The sequence below is a fragment of the Bos indicus x Bos taurus genome, chromosome 11 (genome assembly GCF_003369695.1).
Source record: "Bos indicus x Bos taurus breed Angus x Brahman F1 hybrid chromosome 11, Bos_hybrid_MaternalHap_v2.0, whole genome shotgun sequence".
NCBI classification, from domain to species: Eukaryota; Metazoa; Chordata; class Mammalia; order Artiodactyla; family Bovidae; genus Bos; species Bos indicus x Bos taurus.
In genome coordinates, this window is record NC_040086.1 from 7368491 (window position 1) to 7388870 (window position 20380).

A 20380-nucleotide genomic window follows, 5' to 3' on the forward strand; every position below is an offset into this window, starting at 1 on the left:
CGCCGCTCACCTTCTTTCAGGGGCGGTGTTTCCGACGCAGGCGCAGTGAGGCGGGATCCGCGTGGCCCCGCGGGTTCGCGCCCCACCCAGAGAGTGGGTGTGCGCGCTGGACGCGCCAGTTTTGTGATGGTGATGATGATGCTCTGCGCACCCTGGGGATAAAGAGCCCGCTTCCCCCTCCCATTGCCTGGCTGGAGGGGATTGCGAGGATGAGCTTTTTAGCTCAGGAGTGACGGGGTGTCCGACGGGATCGTTCTTTGGCGGGAAGAAACTCAGACTGGGCGTGCCTAGTAGTCAGTGACTGACCTGGAGAAAGAACCCTTGGCCCCTCCCAGCTTCGTTTTTCCCACTTGAAACACAGGAGGACCCAGTGTGGACCAGCCTCCTGGAGGGTGACGAGTCTATATATTAATACAAACACCGCCCCAGCGCTTTTTCTGGGACCTGCGAGGGCGGCTCACTTGTAGAACATTCGCTGCCGTCTGTTTTGGCAATGTGGAGCCTCCTGGTTTGGAGGTTTTTTATCCCAGGAGGGCTGACCTTCCACGAGGGGTGGAGCAGGAGTTCTGCTGTGTTGGGCCGGGAGACCATCACCTGGATAGTTGGGCTTCCCGAAGCCACCAAACCGTCAGGAAGCCCAAAGGGACCTTCTCCCAGCTGAAGTGATGGAGCCGGGAGTACCGAGGGCAAGTTGGGTGATCGTTGTCCAGTGGAGTGAGGAAGGACTGCGTGGAACGTTCCAAAAACAAGGAAACGAAGATAGAACTGTGGAAGAATCAATTTCTGGACTCCTAAAGAAAGACTCATCCTTGCATGAGGTAAAGACCCCTGATCAGCTGATGTTTAGGCTGAGGGCAAGGGAAAGAAGAAATAGGCAGAAAGCAAACAACAACAACAACAAACAAACCCAAACAAAAACAAAAAAAAAACCCACACACAAAAAAACAAAAGCCCCAAACAAAAAAATCTCATTTATGAAATCAGTGTCTCTTGTTATTCCTGTAAGAGGTGTTTTCAGCAATAAGATGATTAAAGGACACTTAGTTGCAGACTTCTTTTAAAGACATGAAGAGTTTATATGTTAATTATCATGCTGTCCTCAGTTTGAATTAGGTCATTAACGTTACTACTATTTCTGAAATAAATCTCTAGAAAAGTTTCCTCTTTTAGATAAAGAACCTTAGCCTTAAAAAGAAAAAAGAAAGAAATAGGTAGTAAAATAAAGACAGAAGCCACAGATACCAGCTATGACTTTGGGGCTACTTCCAGGGTGAGAACTGTTGAAGTTTTGCATGTTTTCTGTTGTACATGTGGGTGTTGGCACTTGCTCACTATTTTCTTCTGTCTTCTTCCAAGTATAACTTTACAAGTCCTTAAAGTTTAATTTTAGTAAGTTTTTAAATAATTTTAGTAAGTTTAGCTTAATTTAGTCTTTAGGTAACAGAAAATTCAGTAAGACTGAATTTGAGGAGTAATGTATAGAGCCAGAATGGGTACAATGACTGTTGCGACACTTTCCCTTCATGGAGTTGTTTTATGAAAATTGAAATGTGAACAGAAGGATGCACTTGGAAACCAAGTAGCCAAAGAACAGACTGTGCCGGTGATCAATTTATTGGTATCAGCTCCAAATACATGCATCGTTGCTCTGTTGTGTGATCCTGGCGCTGGATTCTGTAGACACATCTCCTTTGCTAGCTGGCACGATGTGAAACTCTGTCTGAGGGACGCTGCATGGGGAAGGAGCTTCTCTAACACTAAAGTGCTTTTCTCTCTTCTTGTTCCTGCAGTGTGTGGTTGACTTGTTAGATATCTAGTGGTCCCTAGCCCCTGCAAGGTTCAGTGACATGCAGCACATTCCCTGGGCATCCCAGCTGGTTTCCAGGAGAACCTCCCAGGTGTCCCAGCTAGTCATTTCCTGGCCATTTCCACAGGCACTGCTCTGGTAGCCTCCCAGTGATTTGCATCAGTTTCCCAGCTGAATGCAGTCGGTAAGCACAAGATATAAGAGACATCTGTATTTGGTAGAAAGATATAAAACTGTATTCATAAACCACATGGTCATCTATGTAGAAAACACTAAGGAAGCTACAAAAAAATTTTACTAGAACTCATAAGGTAAGGTTAATGAGGTTGCAAAATACAAGATCAATATACAGATTATAATATTATTCCATATGCCATAAAGGAGAATGAAATGGCAACCCACTCCAGTGTTCTTGCCTGGGAATTGCCAGGGACAGAGGTGCCTGGTGGGTACAGAGTTGGACATGACTTAGCGACTAAACAATAGCAACAAATGCTACAAAAAGGAATTAGAAACGAGTTTAAAAATCCTTTTGAAAACATGACATGTGAAATGGGGATACATTTGACCAACAAATGTGCAAAGAGACATTCCTCTTTCTTTGGACCAGTTGGTGCCTGTCCTTCTTAGGGGTATGCCAAGAAACCTGTAACCGTTCTGTTTATACCGTAGCTTTGAAAGATGTTGCATATCGCCACTGGTTAAAGATGAAGCTTACTTACAGATTATAAAATGATAGATACTCTAAGCCCAGTGTTCTCACTTGAAATGAAAATCCACTAGATGTGCAGCTGGACATCACTCTCATGGGATGTGGAGGCAAGAGAAGCAGACACAAACATGCTAATGTTTATGCTGCTCACTGTATTATGAGTAATAAAGTCTTTTGTTTCTGATGCAGGCGTCGCGTGTCTTCTGCTGGCACCTATGAAACTGTAGTAAGCTAACTTAATTTTTAAACGGGGTAAGATTAAAGACTTAACAAAAACCTGTACACTGAAACTGCAAAACATTGCTGAGAGATATGAAAAAGTACATAACTAAATGGAGAGATGTATACCATGATCATGAACTGGAAGACTGAATATTATTAAGATTAGCATTCTCATTTATAGTATGCTGCATTAGGATACAACTGTTTGTCATTTGAATATCTATAGATGAAAAGAATATACCAAGATTTGGTGGCATATGGAACAATAATGGGAATGTGTGATGCCACAACCAATTTGGAAAAGAGATTGAAAATATCTTAAAAAGTTAAATATACACCTACCAGATGACCCAGCATATGAGATATTTACCGAAGAGATAAAGGAGCATATAGCCAAACAAGATTTTGTACACAACAATTGATACAAGCTTTATTTGCAATAGCCCTAGACTAAACACAACCCAAATATCTGTCAAGTGAATTAGTGAACAAGTTGTGGTATTAATACTTAGCAATAAAAATGAACTATGAATTCATGCTACATCATGGATGAATCTCAAAATAGTTATGCTGACTGAGGAAGCCAAATGAAGAGAATATGCTATATAATTCCATTCATGTAAAGATTTTAGAGAACTCTGGTTTCAGTTCCAATGTGTAAAGAGCTTGGCAGTTGCAGCTCCCACACTTAAAATGAAAAAAAAAAAAAAAAAAAGATGACAGAGTGAAAACCAGTAACTTTTTAAGTCCAGAGTAGTGTGTGCTCAGTCATGTCTGACTCTGCGACCCCGTGGACTGTGGCCCTCCAGGCTCCTCTGTCCATGGGATTCTCCAGGCAGGAATCCTGGGGTGGGGTGCCATGCCCTCCTCCAGGGATCAGATCTGGGTCTCCTGCATTGCAGGCCGAGCCTTTACTGTCTGAGCCACCAGGCACCTGGGAAAAGGATAATGAGACTGCTGGAGCACCTTGCGTGTCTTTTGGTCTCACGTGGGAAGCAGGGAGAAAGCTAAGAAATGCTTCTGGAAGTCACCATCCAAGCTCACTGAAACACAGAGATTTAATCATAAGGTTATAAAAGTCCCCCCACCTTAGGAAACTATAAACAGGGCTTTGCTATAGTGACAGTAAACTACAGCTGAGAAAGATGTAAGACAGAGACCCTATTTTAAAACAAGTTTCTAGGGAAGTTCAAAGGCAACAGGGAAGGGGGGAAAAAAAGGGAACAAGAGGAAACTGAAGTCACTGGCACCTACAGTTATGAAAATATTAAACACCTGGCTCCAACGCATATTCACATAAAGCCTTATGCTAAAAGCCCAAGCACCTGAGTTTTTAGTACCTAATACGTACGTTCAACTTTCAGGAAAACAATTACAATTTTATTAGAAGAAAAATAGTTTTAAGAGACAAAGCAGGCATCAGAACCAGACTCAGATATGACAAAAATCTTGTAATTATCAAACAGGGAATTCAAAATAACTGTAATTACTGTTAAGAACTCTCATGGAAAGTAGATAAGATATGAGGACAGGTGGGTAATGCAAGCAGATACAAAATATCTGAGAATGAATCAGAAGGAAATGATAGAAAGCAAGACCATTGTGATGGAAGTTAAGATTGCTTTTGATGGGCTCATCAGTGGACTGGACTCAGCCAAGGAAAAAATCATGGAGATTGAGATAAGTCGATAGAAGATTCCCATACTGCAAAGCAAAGACAAAAAAAAAGAAAAAATTAATCAGAATGTTGAATTGTCAGTCAATTTCAAAACATATATACAAAATTGGAATACTAAGGCAGGAGGCAGATGGACCCCCCCCACCAACCCAGGGTAAAACAACTTGAGATTCATTCTCTATTGACCGAAACTCCAAGACAGGAATAGCAGGACAATTAAGGGAGGAGGCTGAACCCTGCACAGATGGCATATTTCTTGTTCCCAAAGTTGGGAGACCTTCCCGGCCATACACACACAGAAAAGGCTTCTTGGAGGCCAAAGGGGAGTCATGTCAAGTGATGTTCTACCCATAGGCCTTTTCAGTAGGATCCATCTTGGCTGAGAGATGTGTGTGCACACATGGAAGGATGCTGCTGCTGCTGCTGCTGCTAAGTCGCTTCAGTCGTGTCCGACTCTGTGCAACCCTGTAGACAGCAGCCCACCAGGCTCCCCCGTCCCTGGGATTCTCCAGGCAAGAACACTGGAGTGGGTTGCCATTTCCTTCTCCAATGCATGAAAAGTGAAAGTGAAGTCGCTCAGTCGTGCCCTACTCTTAGCACCCTATGGACTGCAGCCTACCAGGCTCCTCCACCCATGTGATATTCCAGGCAAGAGTACTGGAGTGGGGTGCCATTGCCTTCTCCGTGGAAGGATTCTAAGATATATCAAATATGGACTGTGATGGTGGTTTAGTCACTCAGTCTCGTCCGACTCTTGGTGACCCCATGGACTGTAGCCTGCCACGCTTCTCTGTCCATGGGATTTTCTAGGCAAGAACACTGGAGTGGGTTGCCATTTCCTTCTCCAGGGGATCTTCCACACCCAGGGATCAAACCTGGGTTTCCTACATTATAGACAGATTCTTTCCAACTGAGCTACCAGGGAAGCACAATATGAACTGTGAACCAGGCAAATCAGAATGATTGGCCAAAGGAAACTGGAAGAAATGCCCCATAAAATTAATTCAGACTACCACGAGGGCACAGCTCAGGAACTCTCCCTCTGAGTGTGCCCGTGTGTCTGTCCACATGAACTGTTCTCATTTTCCTCCTAATAAATACTTTACTTGCTTCACTACTTTCCATCTTTATGGAGATTCTTTTCTGCAAAGCTGAAGCACCAGAGACCTTGGCACCGACTGCTGGTCTAGTGGCTAGAATTTGATGCTTTCACTGCCCCGACACAACCCCAGTCTCTGGCTGGGAACCCAAGCCCCACTCCAAGCTATTGTAGGTCTAGGCCACCTGAGATCATATCCAGTAGAAGGGAGAGAGAACAATTATTTAAAGTAAAAATAGCCTCACATTTTCCAAAGGTAATGACAGGCAACTGTACACACAGGTACATCAAACTCAGAACAGCAAGCAGGATAAATACCACCCCCCGCCAACATAAGATACATCATATTCACAAATGCAGAAAACCAAAGAACAGCGTCAGCATTCCACTGGATCTAGAATTCAGCTAGATCAGCAGGATACCCGTTCATATCAAGATCACACTGACCGCCGTCTGGGCCATAAAATAGGCATTAACGATCTCAAAAAAAGAGAAACAACATAAAGTATGCTCTATACCCCCAATGGAATTAAACTAAAACTTGATATCGGAAAGTAGCTGGAACACTCAGAAATATCTTGAGATTAACAGCACAGTTCTAAATAACACATGGTCACGGCTGAAGTCTCAAGATAAAGAAGCATTTTCAACTAAATGAAAATGAAAATACAACTTGTCCAAGTTGTCAGATGCAACACAAACATGCACTTAGAGGGAAATTTGCAGCTTTGAGTGCACGCGTCAGAAACAAGAAAGATCTAAATCAGTAATAAGTGCTTCCACTGTAGGAAACCAGAGTTAGAGCAATTTTATTTTCTTCTTTTAGAACCAACTCCCTGACCTGTATAACATTCCTTCTTCCTGAAGGCTTTAACATTTCTTATCTTCTGTGCTGGCAATGAATTCTCCCTGTCTTTATAGTATGGCTAGGCTTGATTTTCCCTTCACTTTTAAAGGATGTAGAATCTGAGATGAAATGTGGTTTTTTCTTCATTCAGTCCTTAAAAGATGTCACTCTGTTGTCTTCATATTTGTGTATTATGTGATGATGTATCTGCTGTGTTCTGTGTCTTTTTCTTCTCTGGGCTGTGCTTAGTCGCTCAGTCATGTCCGACTCTTTGCGACCCCATAGACTAGCCTGCCAGTCCCCTCTGGGATTCTCATGGCGGGGATCCCTCATGGGATTCTCCAGGCCAGAATACTGGAGTGGGTTGCCATGCCCTCCTCCAGGGGATCTTCCCAACCCAGGATTGAACCCAGGTCTCTTTCATTGCAGGTGTGTTCTTTACCAGCTGAGCCACCAGGGAAGCCCAAGAATACTGGAATGGGTAGCCTATCCCTTCTCCAGGGGAACTTCCTGATCCAGGAATTGAACCGGGGTCTCCTGCATAGCAGTGGATCCTTTACCAGCTGAGCTAGCAGGGAAACCCACTTTTTCTTCTCTGGCAGCCTCTAAAGATTTTATCTTTTTCTTTGATACCCAGCAGTTTGAATATGATCGGCCTACTTGTATATTTTTTCTTTCTTGGTTTTAATCCTGCTTTATTTGCACTGAGCTTCTTTGATCTGTTCTTAGATGTGTCTCTAGTTTAGGAACACTTTCCGCCATTATTTCTTCAAATATTTCTTCTGCCCCATTTTCTGTCTTGTACTTCCGGGATTTCAGTGATATGATCACATGATCTAATGCTATTGCCCATTAGACCTTGAATGATGTGTTCTGTTTATTTTTTTCTTTCACCTTTTTTTTTTCTTTTTTGCATTTTAGCTAGGATAATTTCTGTTGATTTGTCTTCAAGTTCACTGGTTTGTCCCTTGGCTGTCTTTAGCCTGCTGGTGAAATTGTCAAAGACATTCTCCACCTCTGTTACTATGTTTTGGCATCTAGAATTTGCATTTGATATTTTACTTATAGTTTACATCTCTGCTAAAGATGCCTATCTTATCTTACACATTGTCTATCTTTTCCAGTATAATTTTTAACATATTTATCAAAATTATTTTAATTCCATTGTGGTATAGTTTCAGCATCTCTGTCAAATCTGGGTTTAATTGTGATGATTGCTTTGTCTCTCCAGCCTGCATTTTTTCTTTTTTTCCAAAACAATATCATTGTTTAGTGGCTTAGTCGTGTCTGGACTGTAGCCCACCAGGCTCCTTCTGTCCATGGGATTTATTATTAAGATATAATTTGCATGCTACCAAATTGGTAGTTTTGATGGACATTTGGGTTGTTCCCAGTATTTGGATATTATGACTCATTCTGCTATGGACATTTGTGTACAGGTTTTTGTATAAATACATGTTTTCTTTTCAAAGTGGGTCTTCTGGATCATTTGGTAACTCTATGTTTAAACACTAGAGGAACTGTCAAACTATTTTCTAGAGTGCCTGCACCGTTTTATATTCCTACTGGCAGTATATGCTGCTGCCGCTGCTAAGTCGCTTCAGTCGTGTCCGACTCTGTGCGACCCCATAGACGAAAGCCCACCAGGCTCCCCCGTCCCTGGGATTCTCCAGGCAAGAACATTGGAGTGGGTTGCCCTTTCCTTCTCCAATGCATGAAAGTGAAAAGTGAAAGTGAAGTCGCTTAGTCATGTCTGACTCCCAGCGACCCCATGGACTGCAGCCCACCAGGCCCCTCCGTCCATGGGATTTTCCAGGCAAGAGTACTGGAGTGGGGTGCCCACATCCTCTTCAACACTTATTTTCCAATGATGGTGGATTTACATTTCCTTGACGGGAAGAGTGTAGGATTTTGTGTGGCATTTCGTGATCATCTTTTCATGTGCTTATGGGTTATTTGCATATCTTCTCTGAAGAAATGTCTGTTCAGACACTTTGCCCATTTCTAAACTGGTTGTTTATCTTTTTATTATTGAGTTGTTAGAGTGCTTTGTATATTCTAGATACAAGTCCTTTATCAGGTATATAATTTGCAAATATTTCTCCCACCCTGCAGGTTACCTTTTCACTTACTTGGTAGTTTCCACTGATGAACAAAAGTTCATTTCATTATTGTCCAGTTTATCTAATTTTTGTATTACTTGTGCTTTTCCTGGGTTATATAAAAAAATGATTGCCTAAATCATGGTCATGAATATTTATACCCACGTTTATTTCTAAGCGTTACATGGTTTTAATTCTTACATTTAGGCCAGTAGTCTGTTGTGAATTATTATTTTTTGTGTATTTTGTGAAATAAGGAGAGAGTGGGTCATGGCTAAAACGTCAAGGACACTTGGTGTGCTTATAAAAGCTAAGTAGTCTTTTTTTTGACTAATGTTCTATTTGCCTTTAAGACAATTTCCTTAGACTTTAAATGTTCAGATGTTTGAAATAGATTTCACAAGTTACACAAGTTTCACTGGGGAATGGATCCGTGGAGCTGCCCAAGCTACCATTCTGGAAATAGAGCTCAAGCTGGTTTTTCTTGCTTTTTACATGTCCTGTGATATTTTGTTGAAAGTTTGGCATGCTGTATAGGATAGTAGGTAGTGAAGTTATGCTATTAATACTACACACACACACACACTTTTCCTTCGGCTAGTCATTCAATGTGAGGATATGTGTTAACCGGGTCCAGGGTAGTGTGAGGGTGGTTTGTTGTTGCCATGGTTACCCCACTGCACCATAGGACCGACATTTCTCTAGCTCAGTGCCTCTCGCCTGAGGGTGACTTTGCCTCCTAGGGATATTTGGCACTGCCTGGGGCATGTTGGAATTCGGGGTGTGCTACTGACATCTAGTGATTGGAGACTACAGGTGCTGCTGAATATCCTGCGACTCACAGGGCAGCAACCCAGCTTCCACAACAGAGTCACCCCGTGTCTGCCATCCGTGGTGCCGAAGGTGGGAAGCACCGCCCGAGTGCTACCTTTTGCTTAAGGTGCGGGCCAGTTTGCTTCACCTTTTACTTGCAGGAAAGGTGGCAGAATGCTCTTTCCAGCTTTCTAAATTTCAAGATGGAAATGGAAGTCTTACTGATTTTGTCACATTGTGTTATTTATTTGTCAACTGATACTGAGCTGAGATATGCCCAGAGCATCTCACTCCTGACTTTGTTTCCCTGTTCTGGGGTGATACATTAGGGCCCCTTCCTTATGACTTCATTTAACCTCAATTACCTCTTCCACAAGTCCTAAGTCCATGGAGGTGAATGGATCAATAAGCCCAAGGCTCCTAGAATAGTGCCTAGGACACAGTGAGTGCTCTGTGTGTGCCCGGGGTGTTACTGTTTTGTTGCTCTTGTCATTGTTGTTATCTAGCTTTTGTGCTATTTGAGTATCCTGGTGGGTTCTAACTTTATCCCTTTGTTCAGTCATGTCTAACTCAGTCTATGGCGACCCCATGGACTGTAGTCTGCCAGGCTCCTCTGTCCATGGGATTCTCCAGGCAAGAATACTGGAGTGGGTTGTTGTTTCCTCTTCCAGGGGATCTTCCTGACCCAAGGATCGAACCTGTGTCTCCTGCATTGATAGGCAGCTAGACACTTTTACCACTGGGCCACATGGGAAGCCAGCTTTATCCCTTAGCACGTGTATGGTCAGATTAAACAGGGACCTGGTTGAGCAGGACGTGAAGAGAAGGCTGAAGTACCTGCAGCAGTTCTGACTGTGTTCACATCAATGCAACACCAGCTGTTTCCCCAACAGAGACCTGGGGACACTAAGGTTACAGGGACGTGTCTCCCCGCCCCCCTACCCTTTCCTGAACTGGATTGTCTTTCCTCTGCGGGTCCACTTGAACTGGCTCACAGACCCTGGATTCATCTGAGCCTTTTATATGTCTCTTCTTGGAAAAGTCTTTGGAATGGAAATTTTAAAAGTCCATATTCATCTTGATAGGTAAAGAATGACCCAGTGACAAAGGTTTTTAAGGGGAAGGCAACATACCCCAGAGGCAAGGATAAATAAAAATGTCTTTCTCTAAGTTAAGACTCAAATTGTGTATGCAAGATTCATGCAAAGCGCTTTCACAGCCTAGGGTCCAGAGAGGGGAATCTTCTCATTCACAAGGCTTCTGGTATAGGGAGTATAATGTATTCCTTCAGAAAGAAATACAAGGAAACAAAGGGATGAGTAAGTTAAAATTGCCATCATTAAATCTGTATTTGTTTATATAATACATGCATTCCTATAAGTTACATTTTTTCATTTATGCTTTCATATATCAAAAAATTTCTCCTTTAGTCCCCAGTTTAGTTTCTGAAGTGGTGTGTGTGTGTGTGTGTGTGTGTGTGTGTTGATTTTAGTCAAAAGCAGGTTTAAAAAAAAATGAGTTTCAAGTTTTTTTCCCCTTTCAAGAGTTAATGCGCTTCAGCACACTAATGGAGTTCTTTGGGGAACTGAACTTGGAGCTGGGCATCAGACCCCTTTTCAGTGTGGAAGATAGTTGTGTAATATAACTCCCTTTGTGTGAGTTCCTTGTGTAAGTAGCTCTCAATTCAGTGGAGTGTAAACTGCCCACATGAATGAGTGAATGAGCCTGTGGATGGATCCTGATTCGCTTACGTTCAACGTAAGCTATTTATCAGAGCCTTAGTACTTGGATGACACCATCTTAGTTAAGGCTGTCAGCATCAAACTCTAAAAACAGCAAATCCTTGCACTGCAGTATTTGTGTGATAAAAATCCCAGTGGACCTTGTGTACCGTGGAATGCAAACTTTACCTGTGGCCAGCAGATGGCACTGTTCAACCCAATTTAATTCAACTCAATCAGATGGATATTTGGTCAGCCAAGTTTTTACTGGGAAAGTGAAAGTTGCCCAGTCCTGTCCGACTCTTTGGGATCCCATAGACTATACAGTCCATGGAATTCTCCAGGCCAGAATACTGGAGTGGGTAGCCATTCCCTTCTCCAGAGGATCTTCCCAACCCAGGGATTGAACCCAAGTATCCCGCATTGCAGTTGGAGTCTTTACCAGCTGAGCTACCAGGGAAGCCCAAGAATACTGGAGTGGGTAGCCTATCCCTTCTCCAACGAATCTTCCCGACCCAGGAATCGAACCAGGGTCTGCTGCATTGCAGGCAGATTCTTTACCAGCTGAGCTACCTACTGAGAACCTACGTAAAGCATTGTGCTAGGGTTAGGGATGTAGCAGTAAACAAAGACAGGACCTCTATCATCCCCGCAGGGTGTATTTGTTGTTCCTATACTATGTTCAGGATGAGAAGGCATGTAAAAGTAATCTCATGAAATTACAGACCGTGGTCCTGTTGCCATAGTGTTGGATGGGGGAGGGAGCAGGGAGGACGACATACAAGACCCAAGAACCACAACACAAAACAGACTTAAAGAGGCCATTAGAGCCACAGAGACCTGCAGTGACGGTTCATGGGCAGTAAAAATCTGTGTCAGTAGTGATCAAAGGGGAACAATTGATTTTAGGGTCATCACTCAAAGTCTATTGTCTGTGTCTAGGACTTAGGACCACAAACCGTTAAATATAACCTTTAGGGCCAGGTGTGTTTAGAACTCAGAATTTGGGGGATTTTGGAAAAGCAGCAATATGTGTGTACTGTACATTACCTGACACCCCCACCAGCACACCCCCATGGAGCCTGGTGAGCACTGTAACCAAACGCGTTTGTGCTTGTGCAATCAAATTTGTAAGAATTCACAATAGAGTTTATTTGCATCCTCTTGCCAATCAGGGTTGGTTTGCTAAAAGCTTTTAGTTTTCAGAAATGTTGAATGTTGGAATGGCAGATAAAGATTGTGGATCTAAAACATAGTATTCCAAGACCAAAATGAATTTTCCCTCAGATCTCCACAGAACCACTTTGCTTTCTGAAAGCTTGATTTCTTTCTTTATTTACACATTTGTTCAGCACTTTTGGATGTTGAGCGTTGTCATTCCTGTATTTTTTAAGAATAAAGTAAACCAGAATTAATTTTTTTTTGTAGAATGTTTAGATAGCTTCAGTAGATATGTTGAAACAATTAAGACTATTGCAATATCAAGATTGGAAATTATGACCTTAGAAAAAACGTTTTGCTCCTTATCACTCACAAACTAAACATGACTTGGGATTTCTGCTAACTTGTAGTGTGTTTACTGGTTTTAAAAAAAACACAGTTAAGTAAATAAAAAGACACTGAATAAAAACAGGCAAAGTCTTCCAGTGTTTATGGCCATCTATCCTTTGGTTGTCAAGTTTTATTTAATTTGTAAAAAACAAGGGAGGAATTTACCACACTACCTTGGAATGCTCATGATATTTGTATCCTCAAGATTTTAAAAGATGGATTAAAAAACCATTTTAGATTGAGAAATTAATTTAAAAATAGTTTTTGCCATAATTTCTCTCAGAGACAGGAGACTCTCAGTGGGATATTATTTCCAGGAAGTCAGGAGGACCCCATGCAGAGCTCCCCTTGCTTACCTCTGGCCTTCTGTATGCCACCAGGAAGGTCCTTAACTCCCACCCAAAAGACCTTTAGAAGCTGAGATTCCTGCCCAGGAAACGGATCATTTCGTATTCTACCAACTGAAGGCTTATTGGTACTCAAGGCATCTAATATGCTTAGGATGGTGTCTGCCACAGAGCAGATGCTCATTAATGTCAGTTACTATTCACTTCCGTTTACATCTCTGACAGTCAAGGTCTCCCAAGGGATTGAACCTGGGACGCTCTGCTTGTGCCTTTGCAGGTTCACTGTGATCACCGTGTCAACGTGACATAGGTTCGGTGTTCACCTAAGGCACGGCGCACACAGTGGTGATGGCGCTGTCCCACTATAGGACTGCTGTGAGCTGAGGTCAGTGCTAAGGTCTGTCTGTCTCCCCGCATCTCCCGGTCTTTCACTAGAAAAGAGATGCAAAGGGAGAAGATCCAGTGTCTGAATTTGTGAAGACATCACGGGAACACAGCAGCTGTTTAACAGTTACGTGGGCGCTTAAACAACGTTTTAAGCTGCTGAGAGACCTCAAGGAAGAGATAACTGAATGATCGTTGGGAATATTTTAGGAATGATGGTAAATTAGGCGTTTCAAATGAAAGGCAAATGGTCTAATTTTCTAAAATGGAAACTTTTTGACCCCTGGATGGTAAATTATATTTTATTTCTAAAGAAGAATCGATGGTGGATTTTTTAAAAGATGGTTTGTGATTATCTGCAGAGGAAGCACAGACCCTGCTAAAATCCTTCTCTACAGGTTTCACAAAGAACAGGCAAGAGGAGCGCTATTTCTTCCTGATGGATCACCAGTTAAATAGCTCAGGCTGTGTACTTACATCACAGCCAAGAGTCATAATACAAGATTTTTATTTTACTTTAGTGCTCCATGTATGTCAAGCACCATGATAAACACTGAGGGTAACGATAACTGAGCTAAAGGAGTTTTATGAAATCAGAACTAGTATTTTTCTCAAATAGTTGCCCATGAATGAATGGTTGAAAACAATTAGATTGGTTAATTAGAAGCTGCTTTGATATACATGTACACACACAAACGTGTGTGTGTGTGTGTGTGTGTGTGTATATATGTATATATGTATATATATATATATATATCCATTTTTATCATGATGCTTATTCACTTTTGGATAAACCAAAAATGGTGAAAAAAAAATATTAGTTGATGAACCTCTTCCAGAAAGGTGATATGTCGTGTGTGACAGAGATCAAAATTGAGGTGAATTGTAGCAATAACAAAATCCTACACTCTTTTCTACTTATTTGAAAAATCTGTTGCTGCTGCTGCTGCTAAGTCGCTTCAGTCGTGTCCGACTCTGTGCGACTCCATGGACTGCAGCCCACCAGGCTCCTCCGTCCGTGGGATTTTTCAGGCAAGAGTATTGGACTGGGGTGCCAATCTAGTTGTTTGTATATATTTGTGTGTTTGTGAATGCATATGTTAAAGATTTGGTATTAATGCATAGGTTTTTTATCATAAGCCATTACGATATAAAGTAAAATTTTCCTGTAAAGATTCCTCTTCCTTTCCAAATAACAACATTGTCACCTACAATAAAACTGCATGACCACAACTACTGTTATCTTGGGAGAGGGTTTGGGGTGACCAGAAGCTTATTACTACAGCCTCTATGTACCTCATTCCAATGAATCATTTTTTCCCTACTAGCTCATGAACTCCTCATGGTCAGGGCCTGTGTATCTAATAAAATGCCTGGACAGTCGCAAGCTCTCAGTAAGCACTTCTTGAAGATGCATTCTTCCCACCCATCCCCCAAGAAAAACCCCTTAATTTGATCTTATATTGCATTAACTATAGAACAGCATCTTTAATAGTTTCCTACTGCTGCCATAAAAACCTAGCAATACAAAGTTAGTGGCTTAAAACAATACAGATTTCCTTTTCTGCAGTTGCAGAGGTCAGAAATCCCCAAAGTCAAGGTGTTGGTAGGCAGCATTCCTTCCTGAAGGCTCTTGGGGAGAATCTGGCTTTTTTTTTTTTTTTTTTGGTTTGTTTTTTGTTTTTACCTCTTCCATGCTCTACAAGCTGCCCACATTCCTTGGCTTGTAGCCTCTCTCCTCTGTCTTTAAACTGGCAAGTCTCTGACTGTTTCTGGAGTCACATTTCTTTCTCTGACCACTGTCAGGAAGGATTCTCTATTTTTCTTTTAAGGGTTCATGTGTGTAGATTGGGCCAACCTGTATAATCTAGGTCATTGCTATGTAAAGTAACGTATTCATAGACTATGTGGTTATGTTTAGGATTAGAGTGTGGACATCTTTGGGAACCCATTATTCTGCCTATCTGGGGCTTCCAAGGTGGCTCAGTGGTAAAGAACCCACCTGCCAATGTAGGAGACACAGGAGATGCAGGTTTGATCCCTGGGCCAGAAAGATGACTAGAGGAGGAAATGGCTACCTGTTCCAATATTCATGCCTGAAAAATTCCATGGACATAGGAGCCTGGTGGGCTATAGACCGTGGAATCGCAAAGAGTCAGACACAACTGAGTGACTGAACGTGCACACGAACACACACACATGCAGACACACACTCACACAATTTCGTTTCTAAGGATCCATCCCATGTCAAACAGAAGTGGTGAAGGAAGCTGATAGAGGTCAGATGCCTCTTCAGAAGATGCAGAGACCCATGTTACCACTGAATACAAAAGACAGTAATCATTAGAGACAGTGAAAGTTTTCAATATTGCACAAATACTTAAAAAATTCTCTCTGGCATATTTAGACGTGGAGTGAAAACAAAGAAATGAGCTAGAGATGCTAGACATGAAGAATGTGTAGATAAATTGCTATTTGGTGACTTGTATGGGTGTCAGGTAAGACTCCCTATTTTAAGGAGGTTGAATATTTAAAATGAAAGAAAAGAACATGTGGGCTGTATTTTCTCATTTTAATCTAGAAAATAATATACGTTTGAGACTTTTTTCATGAGTCTACTTTGGGGATGATCATTTGGAATACCTTGTACAACGTCTGGGAACTGCAATTTATGTCATAGCATGTGCTACGTAAAAGTATTTTGTTCTACTTTAAGGGTTTATGTTACCATATTCTTGATCTTTTAAATATACTTATGAATTTCTAGGTTATGAACCTGAACTGTACTTGGTGTTATGTTAGATCAGTTGACCCACTATTTTATATTCCAAGAATATCCAAAAAGAAACTAATTTCACTCTTCAGAGGACCTCACCAGGCTCCTCTGTCCATGGGATTCTCCAGGCAAGAATACTGGAGTGGGTTGCCATTTCCTTCTCCAGATCTCCCAGAGCCAGGGATGGAACCTAGGTCCTGTGCTGCTGTCAGTCTCCTGCACTGCAGGTGGATTCTTTACTGATTGAACTGCTGCTGCTGCTGCTGCTAAGTCACTTTAGTTGTGTCTGACTCTGTGCGACCCCATAGACGGCAGCCCACCAGGCTCCCCCGTCCCTGGGATTCTCCAGGCAAGAACACTGGAGTGGGTTGCCATTTCCTTCTCCAATGCATGAAAGTGAAAAGTCAAAGTGAAGTCACTCAGTCATGTCCAACTGTTCGCAACCCCATGGACTGCAGCCTACCAGGCTCCTCCGTCCATGGGATTTTCCAGGCAAGAGTACTGGAGTGGGTTGCCATTGCCTTCTCCACTGATTGAACTACTCACGCCTTTTTTCCAGTTATATCCAAGAGAGGTCTTTGTGGTTCTTTACACCTGTGATTCATCTACCCTTGTAGAGGGTCTTCAGTGTCTTCAGGGTTGTCATGGTCATTCTGGATCAAGAGGAGCCTGTTCAGACACTTAAGACTTTGGGCCAGTGTGGCAGTGACCTCACACCATTCTGTCATCTTCCCACTTCTCTGGATTACCCCACAGCAATAAGGATGATTCTGGCCAGTTCCTGATACTACCCCCTCCACCGTCAGGGGAAGGTCAGCTATTTTTTGATCCCCTGGGGAGAGAGGCAACTCCTCAGTCAGTGTCCTAAAATAGCCTGCCATTCTCAGCTGCCGGACTGGAGGCCCTCCAGGGGAGCTCAAAAGCAACACGAATCCACCACCCGTGTGAGTGGGACTCCACAGAAACACCAACTAAGAGCCACTTCTCAAGAAGATCCTGCCTGCTCAGAAGTCTTTTTTTTAAACTGAGGATCTGGGTGTCCACTCTCATTTATTTTCTTATTTTATTTCAACAGAAACCAGTGAACTGAAAATGAGACTAAATATTGCCATCTTCTTTGGGGCTCTCTTTGGTGCTCTGGGGGTTTTACTCTTTCTGGTGGCTTTTGGATCAGATTACTGGCTTCTCGCGACTGAAGTGGCAAAGTGTTCAGGTGAACAAAATGTGCGTTTCTTCTTCAAAATATTGTCCTACTTGGTAGTAATGAGGATAGCCTTATGTATCTTCTGAGAATCCAAAAATAGCAGTGGAATGTCTGTTTCTTCTCAGAAGAGATATGTAGAAAGCTAATGATCATCATTATTTGGGAAACAATACGTTGCTTAAAAAATTTCCCAGATGTAATTATTCAGATTGTGTTGATACCAATTACTTTATTTGTGTTCTGTGCAGATAGAAAACGTCACTTTCCACCATGAAGGATTCTTCTGGAGATGTTGGTTTAATGGGATTGTGGAAGAGAATGATTCCAATATCTGGCAGTTCTGGTACAGTAAGTACAATTCAGCTTTGTTTTCCCCCCACCCCAACCCCTGGCTTGTCAATAAAAAAGAACAGTTTCTTATTTTGGTGCACGTCACTTACAAAACAGGATTGGATTCTTAGCTGTGGAATCTCAATGGGATATCTTTGAAAGGTTCCTGATTCCTTTTCAGTAAACAGAATTGGCTATAGAAATAACTATTTTATTTTCTAACATAAAATTGGAGTCCGTATTTATGGCAGAATTGGACAATCCACTGTTTCCTTGCTCACATTTAAAATACATCATCCTTAACAAACAAAACAAATATTATCTATAGTGTGTTTTTGGAGTGTCTATTATTGCTATGTTGCAAATAAATGTTTTTATTTTGGGGGCTATAAATCCTTGAAGTCACAAATTTTAAAATTCAGAATTAGAGATGTATTATTTTATAGTAACAACTTCAAAATTTTTTAAAAATATCTTTTTTTGTAACGAAACAATTATGAGCAGTGACAGATGAAAGCTTGCTCTATTAAGGCTTAAACCAAGTTTGTGGACAATATCAAGAAATGCTTTGCTTTTGATGTTTCCATTCTCTCACAGAAACTTTTAAGTTCTTTTTTGAAATAGAATAGCTCCTTAAAAATACAGTTGCATTCTTTCAACTGTATTTGCTATATTGTTGTTAATCTTTGAAAATCAATTCACTGAAAATAGCTAGCCTTTATCTTATTTCATCCAACAATGAAAGAACTGTTTATTACCTTCTGACTTACTGTGGGTTGAAATTATTAGTCTTATCAAAATTACTCCTGTGATAAATCAAAGTATGGCACTTAAACAAGTCAAGATTATGGAGTATATCATAAAAATTTGAGATCACAGAAGACAGGCCAATAGTAAATTGACATATGTTAAAGGAACAAAGGTATGATGAAATGGCGTTTTGAGAGAAATATTTCATAGAGTTTCTGATTGTCATTTGGGGAAGGAGAATAAGCATGCAATCTGCCGATGAAAATGATCTAGGCTTTGGTAAAGTGAAGTAGGTCAGACTTTGCAAGAGGAAGAGTTTGCCAAGACTTAGAGAAGGAAAAAATATTTTACTCCTTAAAGGGTATATGATGAAATCATCAAGATTTCAAACAACATTAAAGTTCTTTCTTGTGGTTTCTTCAAATGCTAAAAATAAACTTTAATCATTAACTTGTATGGTCTATCATCTACATCTTTTCCCTGAAAGTAGAATATAGAAGAAATTTTGCATTCGTTAGAACCAATCATAGTTAGATCTAAATTTATTAGATTTTTAAACAACAACTTTGTGTGTGTGTGTGTGCCGGTCATCATGTTAGGAACTAGAGAATACTGTTGTGAAAATGAATGAAATCCGGTGATTTCAACTGTAGGTGGTGTTAAGGGCATTCTCTCCACTGGATTAGGTCATGAGTTAGATGTTTTAGATGAATCCACTTTCCAGGTCTCCTGTGCTATTTATTCCATATGAGACTTTTAAGGAGGTTCCTCCCTATTCAATAATTCTCTGAGTTTGTTGATCTGTAGTTTTATTTTGCTTGTGTACCCCCCACAGCCTGTATTTCTCTTCTACTGGGAACAAGTCTTCAGGCAGCCTCTCAATAACAAATAGCTCTGTCTTGCCTTCCTTCCCAGCCAATCAGCCCCTGTGGAAGAACTGCACCCACGCTTACCTGTCGCCATACCCCTTCCTGAGAGGCGAGCACAACTCCACCTCCTACGACTCTGCAGTCAGTAAGTACTCAGTCCTCAGGGCGCCTCCAGAAGGGTGGTCTTTCTGAAACACTCCCCCCACAGCAGCTTTGTGGGCAATCAAAAGATATTTAATTTATAATTTCAGTGTGTGTTTTTTTAATATCAGTCATGTATAAAATAATAAGTAAGATGTCATTTTTATTTATTTATTTATCTTTGATGTGGACTTTTTTTGTTTGTTTTACAAGCTTTATTGAATTTGTTGCATTAGTGCTTCTGTTGTATGTTTGTTTGGCCATGGGGCGTGTGTGATCTTAGTTCCCCGACCAGGGATTGAACCCGCACCCCCTGCATTGAAAGGTGAAGTTTTCTCCGCTGGACTGCCAGGGAATTCCCAAGATGTCATTTTTAAAATACCATTTATAATCTTAATAAAATGCAACTGTGGTCCAAAATCAAAGCCCATTTGCTTGTTGCTTATCATGATAATTTTTTACAAGTGTGTTTGTTTTCTGATATTAAAATAATGGTATTCATCAGGAGGATGGGCTTCCCGGGTAGCTCAAATGGTAAAGAATCTGCCTGCAGTGCAGGAGACCCAGGTTCAGTCCCTGGGTTGGGGAGAACCCCTGGAGAAGGGCATGGCAATCCACTTCAGTATTCTTGCCTGTGGGCTACAATCCATGGGGTCGCAAAGAGTCGGACACAGTTGAGACATATGCATCAGGAAGAACTGCTCCATAAGAGTTTAACTGATATAAAACTAGTCCTACAATGGAAACCACTGTAATATACACCCTGATTTTAAAACATTTTTGCCATTGTCATACATAAGAATATGATTGCATGCTAAGTCATTTCAGTCATGTCCGACTTTGTGACCCTATAGACTGTGGCCCGCCAGGCTCCTCTATCCATGGGGATTCTCCAGGAAGAACACTGGAGTGGGTTGCCATGCCCTGCTCCAGGGGATCTTCCTGACCCAGGGATTGAACCCACGTCTCTTATGTCTCCTGCACTGGCAGGCGGGTTCTTGACCACTAGTGCTGCTGTTATGCTACT

General features: G+C 41.6%; 1 protein-coding gene across 3 annotated transcripts in view; it reads left to right on the forward strand.

Annotated features, from left to right (window-relative positions):
* The first annotated feature begins 78 nt into the window (after positions 1 to 78).
* TMEM182 (transmembrane protein 182) overlaps positions 79 to 20380 on the forward strand; it is a 61577-nt gene continuing 41275 nt past the window's right edge. Inside the window, exons 1-3 of one of the 3 annotated variants that reach the window (XM_027554780.1) lie at positions 79 to 818; positions 17512 to 17611; positions 19259 to 19357. In XM_027554780.1, coding sequence (XP_027410581.1) covers positions 666 to 818; positions 17512 to 17611; positions 19259 to 19357 — 352 coding nt within the window. In that variant the 5' untranslated portion in view covers positions 79 to 665. Of the gene's footprint in view, positions 819 to 16938; positions 17284 to 17511; positions 17612 to 19258; positions 19358 to 20380 lie in introns of those variants that run through there. The other 2 variants (XM_027554778.1, XM_027554779.1) reach the window with 2 other exon arrangements.